The sequence below is a fragment of the Hippoglossus stenolepis genome, chromosome 12 (assembly GCF_022539355.2).
Source record: "Hippoglossus stenolepis isolate QCI-W04-F060 chromosome 12, HSTE1.2, whole genome shotgun sequence".
NCBI classification, from domain to species: domain Eukaryota; kingdom Metazoa; phylum Chordata; class Actinopteri; order Pleuronectiformes; family Pleuronectidae; genus Hippoglossus; species Hippoglossus stenolepis.
This window is the reverse complement of record NC_061494.1, coordinates 14,062,949-14,076,168: the sequence shown is the minus strand read 5'-3', so window position 1 is coordinate 14,076,168 and position 13,220 is coordinate 14,062,949. Positions and strand designations below refer to the sequence as shown.

Below are 13,220 nucleotides of genomic sequence, written 5' to 3'. Positions count from 1 at the left end.
ATTCCTCACATTTCTTCCAGTAGCATTAATGTTTATCATATGAGAACTGTAAGGCTCCAGTCCAACATATTTTTTTTGCCCATGCATCTCACATTTATTTTCTTTAATCATCAAATAAAAGTTCAGTGTATAATATGTCAGAATATAGTTGAAAATTATAATTTTCCATTCCTGGTGTTTTAATGTCTTTTGTTTTGTGACCAGCTCTCAAAATACAAAATTGTTATCTTTTCTGACCCTGAAAACTGTGAAAACTGGAAAATAAACACATCTGAGAGTACAACCAAACATTTGGTGCAAGAAAGGACTTAAACACCAAATCACTAATCAAAATTGATGCCAATTCATTTTCAGTCAACTGACAATTGTTAGTTTCCAGGTGCCATGTCCAGTAAACTGTTTCAGACAGAGCCACGTCTTGACTTTTTCTTGACTGTTAAGACGTCCATCCTAACAGTCATTAACTTTCAGTGGACACTGCAGACAAATTGTTTTCTGTGCTCATCGTACCATTAACCACTTTTCATATCTCATAATCTTCACCAAAACTTCAACTTGACAGATTGTTTCTTCCACTCACTTGTTTCTCTGTCCTTTCAGTTCCAGCCGGGACGATGTCGTGATGTTTGTGTTCATCCATCATGCACAGCACACACACGGATGTGTCGTCAGCACGACAAAAAGCCTCCAGCAGCTTATCGTGCTGTGCACAGATCTTCTCCCTCATCTGACCTGTGGCTTTGACCAGCTTGTGCTTCATCAAGGCGGGATAGTCATAGTGGGACTGGAGATGAGCCTCGCAGTAGGACGCCAGGCACACCAGGCAGGACTTCTCGGCCTTCTCCCTCCCTGATGTGCAGAAGTCACACAGGACCTCCCCGGGCTTGGCCTGGGCCCGGGGCAGGCTCCGACTGCTGGAGCGACGAGATTTCTCCAGGACGCTGCTTCTGTCCAAATCCAGAGTGCTGGGGTGTGACATTCTTCCTACCAGAAGTCACAAAATGTTGATTCAAAATCCACAGGGGATTTAGCTCAACAGCAAATATGTTACCCTCTTGGTAAAATGGACTGAGATCAAAAGGCCGAGAAAAAGACTGAACAGAAGCAGGAGAAGAAACCAGACGAGCTCCCGAAGTGAACAGCTTCAGTGAAACTGTGTGACTGACTCTGTTTGTGACAGAATGTTTCCAGGTGCCATGTCCAGTAAACTGTTTCAGACAGAGCAGATTGAAATATGATCACTTCAAACAGTAGCAAGTTAAATGTGTAAAACTTCAGGTCTGTTAGTATAAGACACTTGTAGTTTATCTATTTCTACTAATCCAGTTTATCAGTGTGGAGAGGAGCAGGATGTCTGTTCGTTGGCTCGTCTGAATTTGCCTCCGGTGTGTTTGATGCAAATAACCAAGCGCTCCTTCTCCTTTTGCGGTTTTCTTCCCCCAATTCGATGCCTCGTTTTCAGTTCTTACTGTCAGACGATGGAGCCACAGTGAAACTTAACACCACCTCTGTAAAGGAAAAATAAACACGCATATGACCCCCCCCCTCTCTCTCTCTCTCCCTCCCTGTGTGTGAGTGTGAGTGTGAGTGTGTGTGTGTGTGTGCGTGTGTGTGTGTGTCTGCTGCCGCCTAGAGTTTAAACGTAATATCTCTGCACTGAATGTCCTGAAGACCATAGAGTGAATTTGTGTCTGCCAATGATCAATCAAAACCACCATCCGTATAATATATATAATATAATGCATGCATACATATCATTTATAATATAGGGGTGGTTACTGTATTAATGGAGGTGAGATGCTTGTCTTAGTGTGAACAACAACAGCAACTCCAGCTCGGGTAAAGCTGCTCCTCAGTCAACATTATGTATTTGAACAAAATCAGCTCAAATCCAGATTTATATTGACACAAACATGAGTGACAACATGAGTTTTTTTATCAACTGTGCTTTAATTTTATACGCAGCATTAAACACACCAATAATGCAAATGTAACATGGATATAAAAGAGAAAATATTTTCTACATAAACAAAATACCACAAAAATAAGTTATTGAATATGTTTCATGATTTCAACATTTAGTTCTTTTACTCTTCAAACTTGATTCTCCCAAAAATAGAAAGCAATGATCAACAGAACAAAAACGTAAAACAGACGCTGATAACATATTTCTATTCTAAATGTAAACATTTTTTTTAATCTTTTGTAGCAATGTATGGCTAAAATATATGATTTTTCTAACTATTTGTGCATTGTCTCTGATTTCTGCAAACATCTCACTATTAACCAATTGGCTTCCCCCTTGACCCCCCAGGGGGTCTAGTTCGGGAACCACTGAAACTAAACTAACAAGAATTAATCAAACACCCTGTTGTATATTGTTGAAAATGTGTGAAGTGAATTCAGATCAGTAGCAGTATAGTGACTCTGCTACAGTTTAATTGTGGTGCCAAAGCCCCACACACTGAATGCAGGGTAGAGGGCCTCTGTAAACGTGGTTTGGGTTCTGTGCAGAAGCTTCATGCCATCAGAGACGCTGTAAAACGCAAGTGTTCCTGCTGCACGATCCACGTAGACGCCAATACGAGACGATATTGGAGCCAGGATTTCTTTCCTCTTGTTATTGTGCACAAAGGAGAACTGGGAGTCAGAGCAGTACAGACTCCAGGACTTATCGTTCCAGCCCAGGCTGCACTCATTCCCGTTCCCTTTGCGGCGGATTCCCCTGTAGGTGACAGCCACGTCTACCTCTGTTCCCCTCCAGTCCATCTCCCAGTAGCAACGAGTCCCAGTCAGGCTCTCCTTGCACAATACCTAGAGTGGAATGGATGAAATTATAGATTGAAAGACTTAAAGCTGTTTATATGTGAGTTTAAATGAGGACTCACTTGCTGCACGATTGAAAACAGATTTTTTTGTTATAGCTATACCAAAAAAATATATGGGAAGTAATTTTCATCAATCAAACTAATGTAGAGGAGAGAACCATATTTTAAAAGTAGAAGATATTAACCCATAAATAATTCTTGCCTCAGGAGAGTGATTCAAAGAGCAAGTTCTCTGAAAGCAAAGGCTTATTTTACTGTTAAGTCTCTAAACAGAATTACGCATTCTCCCTTCTGGATACAGTCATAATTTGGGCTCTGCAGCTTTAACAACCTATCAGTTTCCCTCCCCACGGCACAAAATGGCGTTCTGGCAGGCCACAAGTCCTCACCTGCTGCCAGTGGTCGAATCGCTCTGGGTGGTCTGGGTAGTTCTTGGGCTCACTCCTCATCGTGGCTGTCCGGCTTCCCTCAGAGAGGTGGAGGCTGGGGTGAATGCTGTTGACGTCCAGAATCAACTGGCAGGAGTCTGAAAACATTGAAGGACAAGATTATCATCCATCCCTCTTTGTGTTGTTATTGTCTAATTTTATCATTTGTTCTGCTGCAGTGTCACAGTTTCACATATCTCATTGGATTTCATCCTGTTGCACATAATTTGTCAAACTTAATCTTGTGTGTTAAGGAAAGTTAGCCGACTGAAACCATTGGCTGGTAACTCCCATGTAGACGGAGTGAAAGCAGCAACACCTGTGTTTGTTTAAGTTTCACCAAACCTGTTCTGCACAGAACATTCCTTACGTAACTGTAGTTTCACCACAGTTAGGCCATGCCTATGTTAAGGATGGTTATGTTCATGACACCATGGCTACGCTTTTCAAGCCGGAAGTTTAAGATCACGGTTAAAAAGCAGACTTCTCTTTTAAAAAAAACAACATGATAACTCACATTTCAGGAAATCTTCTCTTGTTCTCGGTTCTTCTCTTGTTCTTGGTTCTTCTCTTGTTCTCGGTTCTTCTCTTGTTCTTGGTTCTTCTCTTTGTCTTGGTTCTTCTCTTGTTCTCGGTTCTTCCCTCAGAATCGATTCTCTTCGTGCCTTGGTTTCCCCTTCTTGTGTGACGTAGACTTCCTTCACTATGAAGATACATGTGACAAACACATGGTGAGCTTCATGAAAGCAACAGTAGACTAAAAAAAACAACCACTCATGCAGAGAGATAGCGAAGTTTCATGAAACAAACAGAGGAAAAGATGAGATTTGTTCACCTGCTCCTGAGATTTTGCTCATTTCATTCTTGCTGACTTCTTCAACTTGTACTTTCAGAGCAGAGATGGCTCTCTTGGTGGATTCAAAGGAGTAGTTGGGAGCGACAGAGATGTTGTTGAGGTCTTCATACCCAGAGGGTCCTGACAGAGACTGCCAGCTCTGATAAAAACAATGGGAAAGTGGAGGAGAGACATGAGACATCTAATACATGGACCCTGATTTTTGCACCACACGTTGGAGGCCTTGTCCGAGACCTCACCTGTAGAAAGTGTATGTGATCGTCGGTGTGCGAGAGCTTCTCCAGGTCGTTATGTTTTTTCTTCAGCAGAGTGATCTCCTCCTCCAGACGGTCCAGCACTATTTCGGCCCGTGTCACCGTGATCTTTTCGTGGGAGCGGATCATCTCCTTGACTTCATTGTACTTCCTCTCTATGGAGAGCAGGAGCTCGGTGAAGATCCGCTCGTTCTCCTCCAGGGCCGTCTGAGCAGAATGCTGATGAGTAAGGTGTGGATAAAAAGCGATTATTTTTTCAAACAGGCAAACCTCAATGATTTGTTCTCAGCATCATGTAGTGTAACTAAGAATGAGATTTTTTTTTCGCTTACTTTGACTGATTCCACAGCTTGTCGGAGATCCTGCCACTTTTTGATTCTCTGGTCAATTCTTTGTTGAGATTTGTACAGCGTAGTACTAAGTTGTTTCTGCAAAGAGAGTTACTTTTTTTTAATTTTTCTATTTATTTAATCCTTGTGTAATCTCATTAAGATTGTCAGTCACTTTTTCAAGACAGACCTGAGAACAGGAGACATTCAAAATCAGCAAATAAATACAACACAACAAAGAGTTCATAAATAAAAGCAACACAATGGGGACTTTTCGATTTCAAGAATCATGAAAAACATCAGACAACAAATATTTAGAATAACTAAGGGGAATGTAAGACTGCAATGTCCATTCTCCATTTCGGTGCATAATACCTGAACCCAGTTCTGCCAACATCAGTGTGAGAGTAGGTGATATCTAAGATGATGTAGGTACTGGATTGTATACGTTAGTGACTATAGTTTGAAATGAGAGGTGAGGTATTTGGAAGCATAAAACAGAAGAACTTTATAGATGATTAACATAAAATGACTGTTTTTTCTTGACTGTAAAGACGTCCATCCTAACAGTCATTAACTTTCAGTGGACACTGCAGACAAACTGTTTTCTGTGCTCATCGTACCATTAACCACTTTTCATATCTCATAATCTTCACCAAAACTTCAACTTGACAGATTGTTTCTTCCACTCACTTGTTTCTCTGTCCTTTCAGTTCCAGCCGGGACAATGTCGTGATGTTTGTGTTCATCCATCATGCACAGCACACACACAGATGTGTCGTCAGCGCGACAAAAAGCCTCCAGCAGCTTATCGTGCTGTGCACAGATCTTCTCCCTCATCTGACCTGTGGCTTTGACCAGCTTGTGCTTCATCAAGGCGGGATAGTCATAGTGGGACTGGAGATGAGCCTCGCAGTAGGACGCCAGGCACACCAGGCAGGACTTCTCGGCCTTCTCCCTCCCTGATGTGCAGAAGTCACACAGGACCTCCCCGGGCTTGGCCTGGGCCCGGGGCAGGCTCCGACTGGTGGAGCGACGAGATTTCTCCAGGACGCTGCTTCTGTCCAAATCCAGAGTGCTGGGGTGTGACATTCTTCCTACCAGAAGTCACAAAATGTTGATTCAAAATCCACAGGGGATTTAGCTCAACAGCAAATATGTTACCCTCTTGGTAAAATGGACTGAGATCAAAAGGCCGAGAAAAAGACTGAACAGAAGCAGGAGAAGAAACCAGACGAGCTCCCGAAGTGAACAGCTTCAGTGAAACTGTGTGACTGACTCTGTTTGTGACAGAATGTTAGCTATGTGCTTTACTCCCATCGTAAAACCAGTATTCCAGGTTGGATGTTTAATTTACAGGGAGTGGGCGTTACAGTGACTGACAAACACAACTGAGAGAAAGGAGAGAGAGAGTTGAAGGTATTAAAACAAAATTTAAGATAGATAGATAGATAGATAGATAGATAGATAGATAGATAGATATTCTTTACAGTGAAGTCTGGTTGTCTCATGAGCTCGGTTACTATACAGTTTTGAGAGTTAGTCTACTTCTACCTCTACTTCAATTAAAGTGAAGTTTTTAGATTAATTTATCTATAATAAGTCTGCATAATGAGCGCATTCATTTTTTTCAACATGTTTTGATGGAAACATTTTTGGGGTTTCACTTAAGTTAAGTTTTGAATGCAAGTCTTTTACTTGTAAAACAGTGTCTCTACAACGTGGCTACATTTACTTAAACATTGATAGGGGAGGGGAGATAATAATAATAATAATACAAAATATATATTTACAGAGCACTTTTCAAAATCTACATTATAAAGTGCTTTACAATGGCAGCAAAATAAAGCAGACTAATCATATGATCAATAAAAAAAAGCAGACTGGTCATAAAATAATCAGCAAATATCCCGAAATGGAAATACGTATGTTAAGTGAATACACTTTAAATACCTGCACGATACTTTTAACATGCTTACTCATCATGTGTAACTTACTTGCTTATTTGCTCACCTCTCACCACTGAGGGCCACAAACTACAAATAAGAACCATTCTCATGCCCAAGTTTGTCCTTGTAAGATTTGGCTTTTCTGACACGTACCACTCCCAGGCTGCGGGGAGCGCTAGTGGTTGTGTTGCCGCATTGAAATGACGGGTAGCGTTCGGTAAAGTGCGTCGGTCGTCCAACGTTGGCGCCAGATGAGCAGTGGCGCCAGCTACACACAGAGGCAGAGAGAGGGGAAGACACACACACACTCACACACACAGTGATCAGACGAGGCTCACCACAGCTTGCAAAGATCTCTCCTCCACCCGGAGTTTGAAGCATTTATACGATTCTTCTTCTTTTCCTCCCTCCATCTCTCTAAAGACTCATAAGGTGGGTGTGTGCATGCATCGATTTACACATTTGGAGCCGGCGCTGTGTTTACGCGTGGTGGTTATTTCACCATTTAAATGCAACTTGCGATACCATGAGCAGCAGCGGCACCGAGGCAGGAGGACGTTGTTTTAGTCAATATACGCTTAGTTGTTATTTAGCATGCTAGTTAGCATGTAGGGTGTGTATTTTCTCTTTGCCTTTGTGGTAATAGCCAACTTTGTCATGGAAAAATACAGGCCCTGACCCGCACTGGTTGTTCGTGTCCTGTAGGAAAAACCCAGACAGACAGCGACACTACGTTACTACACATAATGAACTATTTCAGCTCTGGGTCTCATCTAGGTTATTTTTGTGTACAATCGACCAATCCGCTTGTTTTGAGACCAAGTCCAGTTTATCTGTGCAGACTTCAACATGGTCGGATGGGCGGTTAATAGCAAAGCTTCCGTTCCAGTGTTCCACAGGCTGGTACCGACCCTGGACAGCGGGCTGTAGCCGGGCTAGCAGGCAGGATTAGCTGGCTCGTTAGCTTGGCATCATGGCTACGTAGCCAGCACGCTAACACTGTCGGGGCTGGGTAGCTGCTAACCCCAGCAAGGCCGCCATTGCAGTTGTGTGTGCGGTCTGCTGGAGCTGCCGCAGTGAGGGGGAGCTTTAGCCCGGAATGTAGCCAAGATTACTCGCAACTCCCCCAACGTCAAACCACTGCGTGTCCTGTAGTTTTTTATTGTATTTATGTATTTTAAACTGTATCTGCTTGTTGATTTATCCCCTGCGTCCATTCTTGTGTGAGTAAAAGACATAATTTCCCGGGCTTTTCTTCGCAGCACTCATCTCCCTCACGGTTAGCCATCTTTGTTTCAGCTAGCCCCGCTCCTGGTCGAAAATACGATGTGGCTCTTAGCTTGCTAACACACTCAAACTAGCCTTCACGGCTGTCTCTGGCGAAGCTGTGGGTTTACTGGGAGTTTGAGATCGTTTCGGCGACCCAGTAAAGCCTATACGCAGCACGACTCAGTCTGATTTCCGCTCAGTTTGAAATGGCTTCGGGAGGCAGCTCTAATTCAGTATGTTATGAAGGGCGGAGGCTAAGCGAGCTAACGTTAGCAAGCGGCAGCCATCTTAGGCGAGCATGTAATCTTGGCTAGCTGGAAGTGCTGGTGTGGCACAACAAGATGGCCTGTTAATACTCGCACGGAGCGAATTTCCGCGTCGACAGCAGACCCACATATCGCACCAAATTACTGAGCTCAGTTATTCGCTTAAATGTAAGTATTTCGTTATTTGTTCAGGTTCTGGCTCATTACTTGCGCGGTGCTTTCGCTACGAAGCTAGTTAGCTGGCTAAATCGCGAACATTAGCAGCTAACACAATGCTGTTTTGTCGTTAACCAGTTCCCCCTTCCACCATAGCCAGCTAACTAGCGGCTATGGGGGCTATTTGTAGCCGTTTCAGGAGGCTAGCAACCAAACAGTTCAATGTTTTGGTAGCAAAACATCAAAGTTTAATGCCTTAATATATTACATTTTGTGCTTTTATCAGAACGAACAGTGGACTGAAAACAAAGCGAGTTTCACAGGCCAGTTGACTTTGGCTTACGGATTAATTTCGCACTGGGAGCTTGGTGGGGATGTTGTCTGGTTTGGTTTTATCAATATTGTTAGCAATTGAGGTGAAGCTCTTTTTAAGTGCTAACGAAGCTAACAGGTTCATCTCATAGCTCGCTAAGTAGTGTTGCGTTGCTGCAGTTGAGGATATTAGAAACATGTAGTAGTATTAATTCATAAATGTCACTACGTCCGCCCCAACAACTTTATTTGGTTTAATTGCACCTCCCAGTTCAAGTAATTTTTCCTAACCTAAATGGTGCAAACTCAGTTGTTTTAGATCAAATCAACTCACTTTAAGTGATTATACACTATCAGAGTCGATCAGTTTATCTAATATTAAGCCTTTTGTTTATCACATCTATTATATTATTGTCATATGTTGTCCATGCCTGTCCTGGGAAGAGGGTGGTAAACAATATTAACTAAAATCACTTTACTTATCACATGTCAACAAACTTAGCTGTCAGAGAGACCTGCCATTGACTCTAAATCTGGCTTGTTGTCACTTTCCAGTATTTTGACGGGTCTCGACTGAGAAATTATCAGTTTAGTTAAATATGAGACATGCGTACAAACATATGGAGTTGTATAAGAAATATGGTTTGTTCTGACATTAATTTTTTAGGACTGCTTGTTAAATTGTCCCATCTTTTCTCTTGCCACCTAATTTCCCATGTTGGAGGTAAGCAAGACCAATTAGAGCTACTCTATGACACTGATGATTAACTTCCCCCCTTTGTTCTCCTCTTGCAGGTCTGCTGACTGACAAGAGAACCAACGCGCCCCACACAAAACAAACCTATTTCCCCGATTCTCTTAGAAGTCATCGCCCGGCACGAAAACGGAGGTCGTGGGGTTGGAGTGTGTTCTCATGGCCGAGTCAGAGACTGAATGTGACACACCCGGCCTTGACACACTTGGGTCGGAGTGTGTCATAGCCCACAGCCATGTAGACCTACACTATGGAGCAGAAACTGAGATCATGACTGAAGAAAAGCGTGGATTAGAACTGGAGATTCACGGCGCAGACTTAAAGATCCAGGGACTGGGAACGGACCTCGGTGCTGTAGCCTGCGTGGAGGCAATTGTAGCCGAGACAGACCATGATTACATCAAGGTGGAACATGGTGAGATGCACTGTTTCACGGCAGCAGAAATCAAGACGACAGGAGGCGAGGCTCTGCTGGGAGAGGTGCTGCTTAAGACCGAAAGTGAGCATGTGGTCAAAGTGGAGTCTGACCATGGTGGAGAGTTGACTGTGGAGTCTGAGAATGGTGTAATCATACATGAAGCCCATGGTCTGCAGTGCAACGAGTGCGGGGAGATTTTTGGCAGCATTGCCGATCTTCACCAACACTTTGAGATCCATAAGGACCTGAATCCTTACATCTGTGTCCACTGTGGTGAGAGCTTTGCTGTGGAGGCCAGCCTCAAGCAACACATGAAGATTCACATGAAAGAAAAGCCCTATGTTCCCCCTGGAGTTGAGATTATGGGCAAAGATGTAATCGATGCCTTCAGCCTCAAGTCTCATCAGATGATTCATTTGCCAGACAAGCCCCACAGATGCTCGGAGTGTGGTAAGAGCTTTGCTGCTGCCATCACCCTGAGAGAACACATGAAGATGCATTCCGAGGACAAGCCCTACAAGTGCACCCAGTGTAGGAAGAGTTTTGTCCGCAGAAGGCATTTAAAAAAGCACCAGGAAGTCCATGCACGTGAGAAGCCATACACGTGCGGCCAGTGTGGCAAGGGCTTCGCCACAACTTCCAACCTGAAGCAGCACCAGAAAACCCATGCTGCAGTCGTGCTCGGAGACAAACCCCACCGCTGCGCGCAGTGTGGAAAGTGTTTTGCGGCTGCAGCCACTCTGAGAGAACACCAGAGGATCCACTCGGGTGAGAAGCCATACAAATGCAACATGTGTCGGAAGAGCTTCGTCCGCAAACGCCACCTTAAGAAGCACCAGCAGGTCCATGCTGGAGGAAAGCCCTACACCTGCCGACATTGCAACAAGGGCTTCAATCACTCCTCTTCTCTCTCTCGCCACCACAAGACCCACCTGCAGAATCCAGTGTTCTCTCCACCGCAGCCTGGGAAACCCTTGTCTTACGGCACTCCCCCCAAACAGAGGGTGCATCAGCAGGGAGACAAGCCCTACATGTGCCACCACTGTGATAAGGGCTTCAATCATTCCTCTTCCCTGTCCCGGCACCAAAGAGTCCACTCAGAGGGAAAGAGTTACACCTGCGCTCACTGTGGCAAAAGATTCAATCACTCCTCCTCCCTTGCAAGACATCAGAGAGTTCACTTGGAGAACAAACAACAGCAGCAGCAGCCACAGCCACCACAGCCGCAACCGCAGCAGTACACCACCATCCCCACAGGGAAGGCATTCCCTAACAACGCTTTCCCAAAACAGCGCATCCTGTCTGTTGAAAAACCGTACAGGTGCACTCAGTGCGGCAAAGGCTTTAACCATTCATCTTCCCTCTCCAGACATCATAGGATCCACGTTGATCAGTGAGCACCAGTTCTATCCCTCAAATGTTGTCCCATCCAAGCACACACCACCACTCCCCTCCTGTTTCTGTACCGACGATGTTCCCATCAATGAAAACCCCCATCATCAGGCCAACCTCTATAGACAAAGGGTCAGGTCAGCACATGGCTGCGATGAAGTGGAGCAGTTGACAATAAATGGACAGTAACATGTGTCTTCAGAAAGAAACTGCTTGGCCTGAAGGACAATGTAACCTATAATTCAGAGCTGATCCTGTGACTATGTGCTCAGTTTAAAGAGGGTATAATAATAGAGCGGGAAGGCAGCGGTTATTCTTGTTCGCGATTGTGCTTCACTTGCTCCAGGAGCTCTTTTGAACACTTTTAAAGAAAAAAAAATGTGATTTGAAGATCTACATGATAAAATTGTTACCTGGGGAAAATATGCTTCACCCTCTGGCTTTGTATTTTTCAATAGACAAATTCAGTTGATGTACTTTCAGGTGGGCACACATGCTTCTCAGCCTCAACTTTATTCAAGGCTACCAACACAATTAATGAACAAGACTTGTTTCAATTTAAATAGTTATTTTTTTTTTCATCCACATAATCCATCTAAAGCAAATGTCAAAAATCCAATGTAAATACGTATTGATTTTCTTTTATATATATGTATAGGTGACTAGTGTGCTGTTCCAAAAGATTACATTTTTGATAGTAAGATCCACTTTGTCTCCACCCTTTTTTTTCCTCCTTTTTATGACTTTAATTTGTTTTAAGTGTTGGAGATGAAACGTGTTGCAGGTGTTCTCAAGCAGCTTGTTCTTGAATTTGGGCTCCATCAGACACGAGCCTTCCTGTATATTTATGAGGTTGTTTTCTTGTATGTCTACTATGGGTTGGCACTGCTGCATAGACTGTACAGAGAGCAATACTGGCTCACCCCCTGGTTCTATTATGACATGCAATTTAGCCATAAGAAAATGCATAATAGAAATAAAAACCTACTGGGTAGCATATTAAGACATGACCTGTGTCCTAATTATTTACTGTGCGGTTTTCCTCTGTACCCCAGCACCAAATGTAACTGAAATGCAACACCACACTTTATTTCTTTGGAGACTAATTCAATGACCCGTGTACAGAATATAGGTAACACACACTTTGATCTGCAGATTGTCACGATTTGATCTAAAAATAGATTGTGTATACTAAAAGACAACGTGAAAAATCTCACTTTTACAAGATTTTTGGAATTCCAATGGATGGCGCTCTATTTACTGTTCTGTGTAAAATATCTTTTACAAACTGATGTATTTTTTTAGATATGGCTTGGGCTCTATGAAAGGGAATGAGAGATATACAGTTTTTATGGGAGTGAACATTATAGTGAGCAATATTTTCTTTTCATTTGGATAACAATTGTGCTTCAAACTGTAGCATAGGTTTCTTCCTTGTGTTAGATAGGTGCCTTATTGCATGCGATGTAGAAATGTATGCCGAGCTGTTATTTGAGGAAAAAAAAGTTAGGGTTTCCAGGAGTCTTTTGTTCTTATTCATACTAACTTACCCTACATTTTAATTTGATGTCACTGATACCTTTTGCTTTCATGTATATTACCATGTGTTTACACTGTTACGACCATATTGTCTTTACCCCACCCTTCCTTTTTTTTTTTTTTTTGTCGATGGACTCATTGTAGAGAGAAATTGTAAATCATCCATATAAGCTTCTCTTAAGGGCAAATCCTGTAACACCTTATCCCAATTTCTGAGTGGCACATTTATGGATAAATAAAGGTTGTTGACTCTCTTGTGGTGTCCGATCAATGCAGTGCATTCTTAAAGTGGGAAAGGCATCGAACATTAGAGCTAATCAGGTCTTATTTGTTCAATATTTAATAGGTTTACTCATTTATAAAATCCAGCGAAATAAATCACATGAATTTTGTGTTGCTTGACACCTGGTCTTATTTTCACCACGTGCCTGTACTCTGCCCTTTGCACTTCCACAGTGTAGCCACATGGT

General features: G+C 43.0%; 3 protein-coding genes across 4 annotated transcripts; 1 reads left to right on the top strand and 2 right to left on the bottom strand.

Annotated features, from left to right (window-relative positions):
* Positions 1–550: 550 nt before the first annotated feature.
* On the bottom strand, positions 551–1,174 carry LOC118119158 (tripartite motif-containing protein 29-like). The gene has a single exon (XM_035172873.1). The coding sequence runs from the start codon at positions 977–979 to the stop codon at positions 551–553; it is 429 nt and encodes a 142-aa protein (XP_035028764.1). The 5' UTR covers positions 980–1,174.
* Positions 1,175–1,988: 814 nt separating this feature from the next.
* Positions 1,989–5,990, bottom strand: LOC118119461 (tripartite motif-containing protein 16). Its single transcript, XM_035173478.2, has 7 exons — positions 5,389–5,990; positions 4,699–4,794; positions 4,352–4,585; positions 4,092–4,251; positions 3,774–3,959; positions 3,218–3,354; positions 1,989–2,814 (listed from the first exon to the last, which is right to left on the bottom strand). Exons 1-7 carry the CDS (start codon positions 5,785–5,787, stop codon positions 2,431–2,433), a joined length of 1,596 nt encoding a protein of 531 aa, XP_035029369.1. The 5' UTR covers positions 5,788–5,990; the 3' UTR covers positions 1,989–2,430.
* Positions 5,991–6,845: 855 nt separating this feature from the next.
* si:ch211-198a12.6 (uncharacterized protein LOC563253 homolog) lies at positions 6,846–13,142 on the top strand. 2 transcript variants are annotated; one of them, XM_035172333.1, is made up of 2 exons: positions 6,846–7,076; positions 9,443–13,142. In XM_035172333.1, the coding sequence occupies exon 2, from the start codon at positions 9,561–9,563 to the stop codon at positions 11,214–11,216; it is 1,656 nt and encodes a 551-aa protein (XP_035028224.1). In that variant the 5' UTR covers positions 6,846–7,076; positions 9,443–9,560; the 3' UTR covers positions 11,217–13,142. The 2 variants fall into 2 exon arrangements, with proteins under 2 accessions (XP_035028224.1, XP_035028225.1); XM_035172334.2 differs by lacking the exon at positions 6,846–7,076 and adding an exon at positions 7,436–8,347.
* Positions 13,143–13,220: the final 78 nt, after the last annotated feature.